Genomic DNA, 13,956 nt, shown 5'->3' with positions numbered 1-13,956 from the left:
ATGAGGGGACCCGGGCCACCATGGGGGAAACCACAGAGACAACGGGTGGCAACCGCCCACCGCCGAGGCCTTGGGGGCTCCGGAGCTGGCCCAGGGTTCAGACCCCAGTTCCGGTTCTGCTGGCCAGATGACCTTTCAGAGGCCATGACCCCTTTAGAAACAGGGGCTGACAATGCTCGCTCCCCAGCCTGTTCTGAGACTTAAATCACTTTTCACTGAGAGGCGCTTGGCACGAGACGGACGCCCAGTGCAGCACAGCTGCCTGACTTCGTGGGCGGCCTCACCAGGTCTAAATGCGACTGAACTTCACGACCTTCCGTGAGATGCGCATCGTGGATTCGCACCCCGTGATGGGGAGGAGACCGAGGCTGGGAGGGGCGAGGGCAGAGTAAGCAGGAGGGCAGGTTTCTGGAGGCCTCGCCAGGGCCCCTGGAGTCTTCACCCTCACCGCGCGCCCAGGAGCTGGGAGCTGGGACTTTCTCCAAGCTGTTTGCTCAGGTCACTCTGACTGGGGGTGGGGTGGTTCCTGCACGTAGCCCAGTTTGCGCTCTCCCATCCTCCCAGCACCATGAACGGGACTGTGGAAAACTGGGTCCATAAATCCATTTGTGAAGGAGGGTCCCTGGGAGGCCCGATCCCTTGCAGCGGCCAGAACGGGCATTTGGTGGTGCCCCTTCTCTGAGAGCTGCGCCCCCATGCCTCCAGATTGTGCCGCCCGCAGCCTCTCTGCCTGGTGGCCAACAGGCTTGCGGGACTGGGGCTTAAATTCTCAGCGATTTTGAGAGTTGGTTGTTAAATACTGCCGTAGAAGCTTACAATTCAATGGACTCTATTAGAAATAGAGGTAGTAAGTACCCCAAACTCATCACTTCCTGCTTATTGGACTATATTTTACTGTCACCTATGTCCTAGAGATTATTTATAGCTGTGTCTCTGTCTATATACGGTGAGGTACTGTGCATCTCTGCCAGACTCCGCGTGCTGTGCCATCACAGTGGCAGGGGGAGATCAGCCGTGGTGGGAGCATTTACACCATGGCCATGGGCAATACTGCAAGTCAGGGCCTTTGATTTCTTTCTTTCTTTTTTTTTTTTTGGCAAGTCGTTGTTGGACATCGACCAGGTTGATTGGGCAAGGTGGGCCAACCAGTTCCCCTCCTTAGGAATTTGGAATTGGGGCCAAGAGTGAGGCGTGGAGGTTGGGGTCCTCTACGGCTGCCCCCCCTCCTCAGCATTCCAGGCAGAAGGGAGGAGAAAGTGGGGTACAGAGAGAGGCTGGGCCCCGAGGGGGATGAGCTCGAGGGACGAGCTCAGGGGATTTCGTGGGTCCTGGTCCCAGGCCTTCCTCTTGGGCCTTCTGGGCTCTCGGAATGCACCTAGATTACAGTGAGGCAGGTTTTCTGCAATCTCATTTCCACAGGAGAACTTTCCAGCAAGCCCTGGCCGGGTAATGAATGAGCTGCCTTAGAGGGAGTACACTTCTATCCCTGCAGGGTCCCAGGGAGGCCGGCTGTTGGGGGGTGGGGGGGATTTGAGCATCATATAGGTGGTGGGGATGGGAGTGGGAGTGGATGAGCCTCCTCTGTGGACAGACAGCCCCAGGGGACACGGGGAGGGACACCTGTTGAGACCTGGGATCTGACCCGTGTCCATCTCCCACTACCCCTCACCACGTTTGAAAATGGTAGATGTCAGGGTTGCAGGTCCCTGGCTGGGTCATGTCGCATGCCTGCTTCCCCCACGAACCTCTCAGGAATTGGGGAGCACCTTCAGCACTGGGGGAACCACCTCTGCTGGATGTGGGGTCCCAGCCTGGCGGCCACTTTTCACAGCAACCTGGGAGCCAGATTGCTCACCACCCTGGGATTGGGATGATGCTCAGAGAGGGTCGGGAACTGACTGGAGGTCACACAGCAGTCGGTGGTAGAGCCAGGTTCAAATTCAGGCCCTCAAACCTCAGTTCAGGGTGAGCATGGTGCCCATGGACCATCTCACACCCGCCTCCCCAGGGTACCAGGCCCTCCCCAGAGCAGAGCTCGCAGGGGCCTCGAGGCTGCTCCCGCCCGCGCCTCCCTGTTCCGCCGGCAGATGGCGCTGCGGGCCCAGGCAGGACTCGAGGCGGAGGGACACGAGGGGAGGGCGGAAGAGACGTTCCTGCAGTGATGGGCTCTCCCCCTCCCCGCGGCCCTCCCGAGCCCAGACAGCAGGTCGTGGGGAGGGGGCCCTGGCATCCCACCGCCCAGGCACCTGGCACACCTGCGGGTGTGACCCCGCTACCCCCTGGGAGGCGGCAGCTATGGGAAGAGTGCCGGCTCACTCCCACCTCCGAGCCTTTGCACAGGCCCCTCCCCCTCCTGGGCTCCCTCCAGCTCCGGCTCCTGCTGGGAACCTGACAGGAGGCTGCTGTTACTGCCCCAGCGAGGAGGGGGCCTGACCCAGGGCCCAGCAGACCAGCCCCTGCCCTGCTACCCGGACCCGGTCTCTCTGCCCCCCTCCCCTCCACCGCAACTCAGTTCCCAGCGGCAGCCAGGTCAGCCCTCTGAGGCTTGTGCAGTGCCTTCCTCCTGGAATGCCCTTGACAAAGATTCTTGGTTTCCAGAACCTTCTCCTGGGCCCATCTGTGCACTTCCTCGTAAAATACTGTTCTGGCAAGAAACCCCCTCCCCACTGCTGTCCCCTGCCCTCCCCCCTGCATCTGATCAGGTTCCTCACCCTCCCCCCTCCCCCAGGTGAGGTGTGAGCACCTGGCCTGCCTTCAGTGAGAATCCTGGTACATCGATTTAGCTAGAATCGCCCTGCTCCTGATATTTCCTCTTAGTAATTTTCCATCTATTGACCGCCCCCCTGCCCCCCGCCCACACCCCATCCTGCTCCTTGGCTGTAAATCCCCACTGCCCCTGCCGTATTCAGAGCTGAGCCTGGTCTCTCCCCCGTACACCCCCATCACTGCGGTCCCTGCACCGGTAGTGATAACCACCCTTGAATAAGTCTGCCATTCCATCTTCAACCAGTGTCAGCCCTGCCCCCCCCCCCCACCCCTGCTTTCCTAAAGAAACTCCTCGCACTTTCCTATTCACCCTTGGAGACCCCCAGTTCAGGTCACCTCCTCTGTGATGCCACCCCTGATTTCTCTGGGCTCCCATAGCATTTACTGTCACTGCTGAGGTTGGTTCAACATGAACTCTGAGCTCTGGGACACAGGGTGGTGGAGGCTGGGGTACCTACAGGAGGGGCCAGGCAGACAGACGCTCCCTCCTGGATGGTTCCCAGGAGCACAGTGGCTCCATCAGACCACCTGGCGTCCTCCTGCGATGTTTAAGGCCACTGAGCACACTCAGCCCAGCCTCAAGGAGCAGAGCTGGGATTCCAATCCTGGGCTCTAGGACTTCCTGGCTCAGGGAGTTGCTGCCCCGCTGCGTCTCCTGTGCGGTGGCAGTCAGAGCCCCCGCCTCACAGGCCCACGTGGTCCCCAGGCCCTGGGGTCAGTCCGTGTCCTGCCAGCCCACCCAGGCCCACTTGGTTCTGCCCATGCGTGCCGCCCTCACCTGCCAGAACCCTCCCTGCCCCCTGCCTGGCCCTGCTCCAGGCAGCCTTTGCCCCTCCCCCAGTCTCCCAGCCTTGGGGATCCCCCGTTGTCCCCTTCTCCCCACTAGACCCTGTGCCCCACGAAGGTGGAGACCCGGAGTCCCCTCCCTGCCGTGCTCTAGCATGTAGTAGGCACGCACAGAATGCCTGCTGGGTGAAAGCAGCAGATGCGCCCCTTTGAAGAGGCTGCCCAGGGAGGGGTCCTGCCTCGTGTCTCTGGGGCCCGTGGAATGGGGGGGACAGAGTCAGCAGAGCCCCTGGGCCCCCATGCAGGCGCACTGCCAGGGGCGCCTCCTCATCTTCCAGGCTCCCTCCTCCCTCCACGCCCCTCTCCTAAGCTTTCACAGGAAAAAAGAGGGGGAAAAAGGCCAAAGTAAGAGGTTTTCTCCTCCACTTTCTGAAAATGAGGTTTTAAAAATAACCAGGAGGCGGTGGCATCACCAGGAGGGGATTATGTGGGGAGCGGGGAGTGCGCGGGCCTGCCTGCCCCTCCTCCTCGTGCGCCTCAGCCTGGACCTCCCACTCTGCCCCTCCCTCTCCTGATGGGGGAGGTGGGAGGGAAGCCTGCAGCAGGGGAGCTGCTGAGAAGGGAGGTGACCATGGTGGAGGAGGAAGGAATGCTTGGGTTGGGACCCCAGGCCCCCGCTGGCCTCCCCACTCTCCCTTGGTGCCCCCTCTCTCGGCTCACGGCTCAGCAGCCACCTGGCCTCCTGGGCTGTTTCTCGTTCCTTGGGGTACTGTGCTCCTTGCTGCCACAGGGCCATTGCACGTGCACGTCCTCAAACTCTCTTTCCCTCTCTTCATGCGACATCCCATCTTTACCCTCAGCTTCAATGTCATTTTCCCGAGAGGCTGACCTTGACTACAGGATGGTCTATGGGTGTTCCCCCTGTCACTGCCAACCTCAGGGTTCCCTGACAGTCTCCTCCCACATCCTCATCATGATTGGTGTTTATTTATTGACTTGACTTTTACTTCTCTCTCCCGCTGTGAGCCCCTTGAGGTGGGGGCTGAGGAGCAAATGATATAGGTCTCTCCCACCCCCATCACCTGGGCTCTTCCTATTTCTGTAGTTCAGGGCCAGCCCCTGTGCTTCTTTGTCTGAAGTGCTCTCTGGCTGCTGGTGGAAGATGCCAGGGAATCAACTCTCCTGGGAGCAGCACTTAACTCATGACTGATGGGGTGGGAGGGTGACAAGCCCCTCACCCCTCAGACAGGATGGCCCAATGAGACTGAGCCCCAGTGGCTCCCAGAGGAAACCACTTAGCTGATAACACCCTTGATCACTGGCCTCCTTCTGTCCCTACCACGTGCGCTGGGATCACTTCCCACATGACCTCCTGTCCTCAAATCATTCCTTAGGGCCTGGAGCTAGGCTGAATAATGACCTCCCAAAGAGATCTATGTTCCAATCCCTGGAACCTGTAATTGTTACCTTATATGGCAAAAAGGGGCTTTGTGGCTGTGATTAAGTTAAGAATCTTCAGATGGGGAGATTATCTGGATTATCTGGGTGGCCCCTTAAAGCAATCACATGCAGCCTTATGGAGGGAGGAAGGGGGAGTTTTGACACAGACGCAAGAGGAGGGGGCCATGTGACCACAGAGGCGGGGATGCCAAGGGATGCTGGCAGCCACCAGAAGCCAGGAGAGGGAAGAGCAGATTCTCCTGGGAGCCTGGGGGGGGAGCACGGCCCTTGACTGCATCCCAGCGATACTGTCCTAAACCACCAAGGTCGTGGTGATTGTTACAGCAGCCCTAGGAAACAATGCCACGTGCTTCAGGGGGAGCCCAAACTAACGCGTACTGGGTCTGTCTTAATTACGGTGACAGGCTGGCAGTTGTCCCTCCAAATGCTGAGCACCTGGCCGCCCAGGTGTGGACTACATCCCCCAGCCTCTCTTACAGCCGAGAGCGACCACGTGACTTCATTCTCACCCTGGCATTTGATTTGAGAAGTGAAGGGCACGGTTTCCCCTCACATTCTTGAAGGAAACTGCTGGCCTGTGACTGCCCCTGCCGTGAGAATGCGATGGGGGCATCAGTGGATAAGACCACACCCTTGAGGGGCGGAGCCACAGCTGGAAGGAGCCTGGGCCCTGGATGCCCTGGGGAGCAGGGCCGCCTCGGGCTGGACACCTGGACGGCTGGACGGCTGGACAGCTGCAGGAGGGAGAGCAGGGCTCCCCCTTGTTGAAGCTGCTGCACTGGGGGCTCTTCGTTAGCACAGCTGAGCGATCCCCCTGCTACACTGGGGTTGAGCAGCCGCTCACAGGCCTGTCCTGTCCACAGTGCTCAGTGCCCATCTGTGGGATGAGAACGTCAGTATCGGGTTTTTCTCCCGCATCGGCCCCACCGTATGGATAGCGAGCCACCACCCGCGGCTCACCAGGCTGAACTGAGCCGGTACGACGCTTGCCCCCAGGGCCGGCGCTTGGGGCCCACGTGGCTGGAGCACGGGACCGTGGGAAGCACGGCCGCTCCTGTGAAGCACGGGCGTCGCTCGCCCACGGCTGCCTTTGAGGCCCGAGGGCTGGCTGTGCTCCTGCCCACCAGCGCCTCGAGGACCGGGTCCTCAGCCTCCCGGGCCTCCTCTGAGCCCCAGCCTGGGGCCTGGCTGGGCAGGGACTCCGGGAGTGCTGGTGGGGTGGGCGGCAGCGAGCGCCGGGCAGCGTATCGGCCCTGCATGGGGGCTGACGGGGCTCCGGGCCGTTGCGCCTCAGGATCCCCGGGGCACTCAGGACCCGGGCCTCCCTGGTGGACGCGGGCCCCAGAGCCGGTCCCCGGGGCACTCAGGACCCGGGCCTCCCTGGTGGACGCGGGCCCCAGAGCCGGTCCCCGGGGCACTCAGGACCCGGGCCTCCCTGGTGGACGCGGGCCCCAGAGCCGGTCCCCGGGGCTCGTGCTCGTGCCGGGGAGCACCCTGGCCATCGTGCCGCGGGCCCGCGCAGGAGGGTGAACAGGAGGGCACTGTGCCGTCCTCTCGTGCCGGCGTGGGGCACACAGGGGGATTCTCTTCATTCCCTGCGCGGCCTCTGTCGTTCTGTTAGTGAACGTAGAAGACACTCACAAGGGCTGTCAGAGGAGAGCTGGAGACCGTCCGGCCCCTCGTGGGGCTCTGAGGTTCAGAGCAAGCAGGGAGGGATTCCTGGGGCTGATTAACCTTGGTGGGTCGGTGCGGTGGGGACGGAGGTCTCTGAGTGCCGGGGTGGGGTCCCGGCGGCTCCTGAGCAGGGTCAGCTAAGCTGTGGGAGTGCGGGGGAGGGGGCCCTGTGCCTGCTGACCCTCCCCCTCCCAGACCCAGCCCACTTCCAGGTGGGGCTCCTTTAAATGCAGGGTTCTCTCCTCCCCAGAAGGCCCCGCCCCCTGTCTCCCGGGCAGCCAGGTAAACAAGCCTGACCCCAGGCTGCTGACATGGCTTCCCCCCGTTCCGGGGACCCCAGCCTGGCAGGTCTGCCCCCTCGTCCTGTAGCCGCTCCAGGTGAGACGCGTGGTGGGGGGAGGGACGGAGGAGAAGGGGGTGCCCGCGGCAGCCGGGGCTCTGAGAAGGTGGGAAAGGCGGCAGTGGCTCCGCCCCCTCTTCCTGGGGAGCGGCTCCTCCAGGGTCGCTGACCAGGGCAGGGCCAGGGTGGGGGCGGAGACCTCATCCCCTGACGGTTCTTCCTGCTGTCCTGCAGCCCTTGGACCCTGAGCCTGGAGGTGGGCCAGGGTCCTCCTCACTCCTCAGGGTCCCTTCCTGTTCATTCTCTGGCCCCCCTCCTCCACCCCCTCCCTAAAATCCCAGGGCTGGTCCCAGGTCCTCAGCGGTGCACCCCCACTGCGTGCTGGAGAGGGCAGTCATCCACGCCCACCCAAGGTCATCCTCCTCCACCCCTTGAATTTTGGACTCTGGCCACTGACCCTCTCTCCATCTCTGCTGTCATCGCATTGGTGATCTCCTCCTTCTCCTGGCCCTTCAGTCCCCCCACCCAGCCACCTACACCCTGGTCATGTCCTTGGCCTTGTCAGCATCCAGACTGCAGCTGGGTCCTGACCCGGATCTCAGGACCGGGACCCCAGCACTCTGTGGGCGGAACCGCAGTCCACTGTTTCCAGCCTGTTTCCCGCCTCCTCCAGCCTGTTCTGCTCCCCCCCACCCTGCTCATCCAGCTCTGCCATGATCATCACACCCTCACACACATCCTCCTTCCCTGGGCCCTCTCTCGTTTGATTGTACCAGCCCCACCCCCCCGCCCCCCAGCTCTCCGCCTACTCCTCGCCTGCACCCATACAGCTGAGCGGAGCTGGGGATAAACTCAACCACGCTAACGCTCTCTTTAAATTCCTGACTGCAAGCTGCAGGGGGACCTGCGTGAAGAGCTGCGGGTCCCACTGCATCCCTCCTCCCGTCCAGTCCCTCCTCTCTCCTAGCAACCACCTTGCACCTCCCTCCACAGCCCCCATCCCGCTCTCCCTCCTCACATTCAGCTGCTGGCCTCGCTCACTCTTTCACAGAGAAAGAAGATTCCCACAGGTTCCCGGCACCTCGGGCGCACCCCACCGCACCTGTGCCCTCGGGCTCTGTGCTCCCCGCCCGCTTCCTGCACCACACACCCCTCTCCCAGCCAAGGCCATCTTTCTGCTTGTCCCAGCCTTGCCTCCTGCCCATGGCCATGACCCCAGCACCTCTCCACCCTCCTCTCCTGCCTCCTGACATTTTCTCTCTTCATGAGATCTTTCCCATGGACCTAAAAGCATGCGGTTATATATCCTGTCTCTTGACCCCACTTCCCTTTTAGCTACCGCCCTATTTCCTTGCTCCCCATTTTTAGCAAAAGGTTATTTATACTTGCTGTCTCCCAGTCTTTCCCTCCCATTTGCTCTGGAACACACTGGACCCAGTCCCTCAGCTCCAGCAGCTCTGGTCGGGGTCAGGGATGACCTCCACGCTGCTGAACCCGAGGTCCGTTCTCTGGTCCCACTGGACGTGACGCGTGGGCGGTGCGCGGCTCAGGACCTCCCCTCCTCCTCGCTGGCTCCCAGAACCCCGCGCGCTCCCAGAGGTTCTCCTCTTGCATCCCTGCGGGCTCTACCTCCTCTCCCTGACCCGGTGAGGGTAGGGCTCAGGCTGACTTCTCAGGCCTCTTCTCTTTCTTCTCACGATCTCATCCAGTTCTGTGGCTTTTTTTTTTTTTTTTTTTCCCGCGGCTTGTGGGATCTTAGTTCCCTGACCAGAGACTGAACCCAGGCCCTCGGCAGTGAGAGCGCAGAGTCCTAACCACTGGACCGCCAGGGGATTCCCTGTGCCTTTCAATACCATCTCCTCGGGGTCTGTCTGTCTCCAGCCTGGAGCCCGACCCCACCTCAACTCCAGACTCTAGCTGACTATCCTCCGCACCTCGTCCCCAGCCTGTCTGAAGGTATCACCTGTTCAAAATTAGACGCTTGACACCCCAGCCCCAAGCTGCTCCTCTCTCAGTAAATGGGGCTTCCTTCCTCCAGCTGCTCAGGCCAGAAACCTCCGTGTCTTCCCTTTTCCCCACCGCCCCCCCCCCCAGCACCAGCCCCTCCATCAGCAGATCCTGTGGGTTCCACCTTCAAGACACAGTCAGAATCTGAGCACTTCTCTCCGCCACCCTGGCTGGGCCCCCAGCCCCTCTGCCCTGGCTGCCTCACGGCCTCTGTGCTGCTGCCCTTACCCCTAACCTGTCTGCCCCACAGCCACCGGACTCACCTGGCTAAGTGCAAGTCAGAGGGTGTCACTCCTCTCCTGTGCCCCGGGGCCCACTCCTCTCCTCTCCTGGAGGCCCGTCCACAGTTCCCCTCTTCTCCACAGCTTTTCTCACCCCTAGCCCACAGCAACACCCCACAGCCCCTCCCGACAGCCCACCCACCTGCTGGTACTGAGTGTGAGGCCAGGCCAGTGCTTTGGACACCAGGGCAGTGCTGTGCCTCCAGTTGCTCACCCTGGAGGTCTTCAGGGAGGAGGTGTCCTGGTGGACAGGGCAGGCTGCCTGGGATGGGGGCACCGCCATTCTGCCCATCAGAATCTGAGGCTCCTGCAAGGCTGCCTTGGATCTGTCCACGGTGCTGAGTGCTATGGGCCCCAAGCCGGCCCTTCTGGCCTCACACCCTGCTCAGAGCCAGTCCACCACCTCTCCCACCTGTGTCTGCGGCTCTGGGAGCAGCTGCTTTGGTTTTGCTTGCGGGACTGAGCCACGAAAGCACTTTCCAGTGACAAAGAGGTTTGTCATGGCCTCATCTGCGAGGGTGGCAGATCAGGCTTGATTGTTTCCATTTTTCAGAAGGGGAAACTGAGGCTCAAGGAAGTTATAAGACTAGTCCAGGCTCTCCCAGGTGGAAGGTAGGACCCCTGACCCAGGTCTGCCGGCTCCCGGCCCTGGCGCGGGAGAAGCTGATTGTGCGTTGTTCGCAGCTGCGGTGGAGCTGGGCACACAGTAGGTGCCCCAGGGTAGTTGTGTGAATGGGGGAGAATCACCGTCCAGAGGCTCCTGAGCCAGGTGGGGGTGGCCCAGTGCAGCGTGATCACATCGCGCAGCTGGGGTTGCGAGTCAGTTCGGCGTGTCTTCTCTAGGTCTGTATCCTCACCAGTAAAACGGCCTGAGTACTGTCACCCCCTCGCTGGGGTGCTGGGAGGAGGAGCTGAGAATTCATGGTCAGAGGTTCATTCATCACCTCCTCCAAGGCCCCCCGGTCCTGCCTGTCCCCGGGGAGCCTGAGGCTTGTCTATACCCAGAGAGGGCCCATGGCTGCTTCGTTCAGTTCAGTACCCCCAGAGCTAAGGCTTTGCTGAAGGGAGGAAGGAAGGAAAGGTCTCCTGAACGAGGGGCCCAGAGCTGGCTCAGCAGCCCAGACAAGGTGTGGGCATGGAAGAGCAGCTTGGGCTGCTGCCTGGGGCCGTGGATGGGCTTCAAGGGTGCAGGGACCCCAAACCAGGGCACAGTGCTGTGTCTATACACACGTGATTCTCCGAGAGCGGACCCCTAGATTTCACCAGACCCCCGCAGCCTGGGAATCCTCGTGTGAGTCACAGAGATCAGAGATGTCCCCATTTCTCTTGGGACGTGCTCCTGGGGTGGGGGTGGGTGCTGTCCAACAGGCACAGACCAGCCCAGCTTCCAACCTGACCCCTCTCCCGGGTGAAGCTGCTCTGCCCGCTGCGTCCCAGGGTCGCTGTGCCCAGGCAGGGCTCCTCCCCACCTCCATCGACAAGGCCCTGCATTGGCCCCTCAGTGTCCGCCCCGCTGAGTACTCATCCTGTGCTTGTCCTGCTTCATCCTGGATCTGCCCCGACCTCCAGCTGGGCCGCCATGGTCCATCCTCTGCAGGGGGGGCCCAGGAGCAACTTTCAACCAAGAGCCACCAGGTCACCCCTGCCCCAGTCCACTGTCTGGGGATGAACCCATATCCACAGCAGGCCCTGTGTGGTCCCGCCAAACTATCCAGACTCCTCTCCTTCTGGAACTTTCCGCCCAAATAGTATTTAGTAGCCATACTCTACACCCTTAAGGCCTTTCTGCCCCTCCTAGCTCCTTGGTGCTGTCCCTGGGGATGCGCCTCCCCTGCCCCTTTCAGCCTCCACGTGGCCTCTCTTGGTCTTCACGGTTCAGCCAGGTGGCGGGTTCTCCCTTCTCTTTCCTCGACACCCCGACAGTTTCAGGTGGTCGCGTATCCCGGCCGCTCCATGACCCCTTCCCGCAGGTCCCGCCGCGACCCCGGAGCCCCCGTTCCTGGACATCTACTGCGGGGACGCACAGCTCTGGGAGGAGCACTTCCGCGGCATCGGGCGCGCCTACTGCGCGCTGGGCAAGGAGGACGACTTCGCCATCCGCGTGCTCACGGAGGACTTCACGCTGCCTTTTCCTTTCGCCTGGCCCCCGGGGCCCGACCCGGCCCGCGGGCCGCTCTTCTACGACCCGCACGACCGCACGGGCTTCGACTTCCTGCTGCGGGGCCCGGACGCGCCGCCCCCCGCGCTGCTGCGGCCCCTGCACAACACGGCGCAGGCGGCGCTGCGCAGGCGGCGCCTGGAGCAGCTGGCGCTGAGCTATGTGCACGCGGGGAGCGGCCACCGGCCCGGCCTCCCGCAGCTCCTGCCCGCGCCCACCCCCGGCAGCGCCTTCCCGGGGCCCGTGGGGCCTGAGGCCGCCTCCCCCGGCGGGGGCGCCCCCAGGCTGGGTTAGCGCGGGCCCCGAGAAAATGAATAAAGAGTGCCTCTGCTTCTCCCGCCCCGAGGCTCTTTGCCGGACACACCCGGACGGGCATCTGGTGCCAGCTAGACCCCCGGGGCCGCCCGGGGGGGGCCAGACAGCGTCAGCGGTGGTGCGGGAGGTCCACTTTGTCCCAAGGGGATAATGAGCGAGGGGGGTAAGTGGGAAAGGCCGCGGGGGCGGGCTGGCCAGGCCAGGAGTGGATGTGGGAGGGAAAGGACCCGGGATAGCAGGGGGTGGTGGCCCTCTGGGGCCCGGCCACTGCCCTGTGGTGGGCATTAGCGCTCCCATCCTGCAGGTCGGGACCCCAGGTCCCAGCTCCTCCAGGATGCAGCTGGGATTTGGTTCCCGTGTGTCTGATTCCAAGTTCAGCAGGCTTTCTGTTTTCCATGACAGAGCGGCATCAGGATCTGGGGTGGGGGGTAGGTGGAGAGGCAGAGGGAAGGGCAACGGGTAGCAGAGCAGACGGGAAGGGCCACCCGGAGTTGGAGCACAGGGTGGGTGGGGGAGGGGACGTGACAGGGAAAGGGATGCCGGGGTGGGAACACCACAGGCACAGTCCCCAGGCTTCTGCTTTCCTGCTGGCCTCCACGCTGGCTCTGTGGAGAAGGGCGTGCCTCCTGCCCCCCGTCCCCTTGTGGGGCTGAGAGAATTGGCTGGGCCGGAACGGCCATCAGTGACCTGGCTTCCATCCTGGGTGCATCTCCCTCTGTAGGTGACAAGCCCTGGCAAGGGCCTGTCTACTGTGGGAGGCGAGCGGCCAGGCAGAGCTGCTGCATGCAGGACCCCAGTGGTTTCCTCCTCTGACCTGTAGACCAAAGGCCCAGGTTTCCTCTCGTTGGGGGTTTGGATTCCAGGTGTGCAGGCGAGGTGGGGTGGGCTGGGAGGACGCATTCTCACTCAAGTGCAGATGGAATCAGAGCTTTTCTTCCTTTCTTCTAATCCAGGAGTTATTTATAGCTTTCTGGTCGTGGGCAGAAATGGTTTCTCCAAAGTCTTGCTTGGTTTGCAGGAGAACCGGTGACAGGAAATGCTTAGCTCTGGAGGAGAGGGGCTCAGCCTCTCCAAGAGGGGTCCTCAGCTTCCCTCTCCTCTGCTGGTGGCCCCATAAGAACCCCAGCCCTGCTCCAGTTTCCTTTCCTCTTGTGGACTCCTCTCTCCAATTTTATAGAGACGCGTGATGGTTACACTGTAGTCCTTAAGCATGTGAATCCTGATGGGGTAACAGCAATTAACAGCAGTAGGGATCATATATCCTATGTTGTGTATTAATTGTTTGGGTTGCCCCAGAAGCAGTCCCTAAACGTAGATTTGAGTGCAGTGGTTTATTTGGGAGGCGACACTTGGAAACACAGGTAGGGGACGGAGGAAGTGAGACAGAGAAGGGAAAGAAGCCAATGAAGGGCGTGACGTACAGCTAGTTAGGCCTGTGGGCGACTGGAGGTCCCTCTGGAGACCCCGGGAGACAGCGTGGGGCATGCCTCACTGCCATCCCACCCCGGGGACAGGGAAGCCAGTGTTTTTTTTTTTTTTTAATTTATTTTTGGCTGCATTGGGTCTTTGTTGCTGTGCGTGGGCTTTTTCTAATTGTGACGAGTGGGGGCTACTCTTTGTTGTGGTGCGTGGGCTTCTCATTACGGTGGCTTCTCGTTGCAGAGCATAGGCTCTAGGCGCGGGCTTCAGTAGTTATGGTGCCCGGGCTCAGCAGTTGTGGCGCATGGGCTTAGTTGCTCCACGGCATGTGGGATCTTCCTGGACCAGGGCTCGAACCCGTGTCCCCTGCATTGGCAAGCGGATTCGTAACCACGGTGCCACCAGGGAAGCCCTGGGAAGCCAGTGTTTAATCACTACCTCCCTTGTCCTGCGGGGACCAAGCACGCACCTCGCCCGAAAGCAGCAGAAATGGGGAGTAACCATTTAGAAACTTTTACAACAAGTTGTCAGAGTAGTTTTATGACTGTAAAGTGTAATAATAAGAATTTGGGGTTTATATTTAGTATATTCTTTAAGTAGAAATTTTTCTAGAAATGTAGTTTATGAAAGTATTGGTCTGTGACAGATTGGAAATTTAAAAAGGCGGTCCTTTATCACCACTAGTTTGAGAAGCACTGACCTAGGGGAGAAAGACCCCAAATAAGTAACCTATTAAAGAAACAAATGTA

The 13,956-nt window shown here is 61.2% G+C and overlaps 2 protein-coding genes across 2 annotated transcripts in view; one reads left to right on the top strand and one right to left on the bottom strand.

Moving 5' to 3' along the window:
* The window catches only part of LOC132352095 (maestro heat-like repeat family member 5), a 66,441-nt gene extending 64,722 nt beyond the window's left edge, over positions 1-1,719 (bottom strand). The window contains 1 exon segment of the mRNA XM_059902409.1: positions 1,670-1,719. Coding sequence (XP_059758392.1) covers positions 1,670-1,719 — 50 coding nt within the window.
* Positions 1,720-6,998: 5,279 nt separating this feature from the next.
* C17H8orf90 (chromosome 17 C8orf90 homolog) lies at positions 6,999-11,939 on the top strand. Its single transcript, XM_059902408.1, is given in 3 exon segments — positions 6,999-7,077; positions 11,286-11,635; positions 11,637-11,939. Coding segments are annotated over 3 exon segments (732 nt in total).
* Positions 11,940-13,956: the final 2,017 nt, after the last annotated feature.

Source organism: Balaenoptera ricei, chromosome 17 (assembly GCF_028023285.1).
Source record: "Balaenoptera ricei isolate mBalRic1 chromosome 17, mBalRic1.hap2, whole genome shotgun sequence".
NCBI lineage: Eukaryota > Metazoa > Chordata > Mammalia > Artiodactyla > Balaenopteridae > Balaenoptera > Balaenoptera ricei.
The sequence above is the reverse complement of the archived record's forward strand: the minus strand, read 5'-3'. Positions and strand labels throughout refer to the sequence as shown.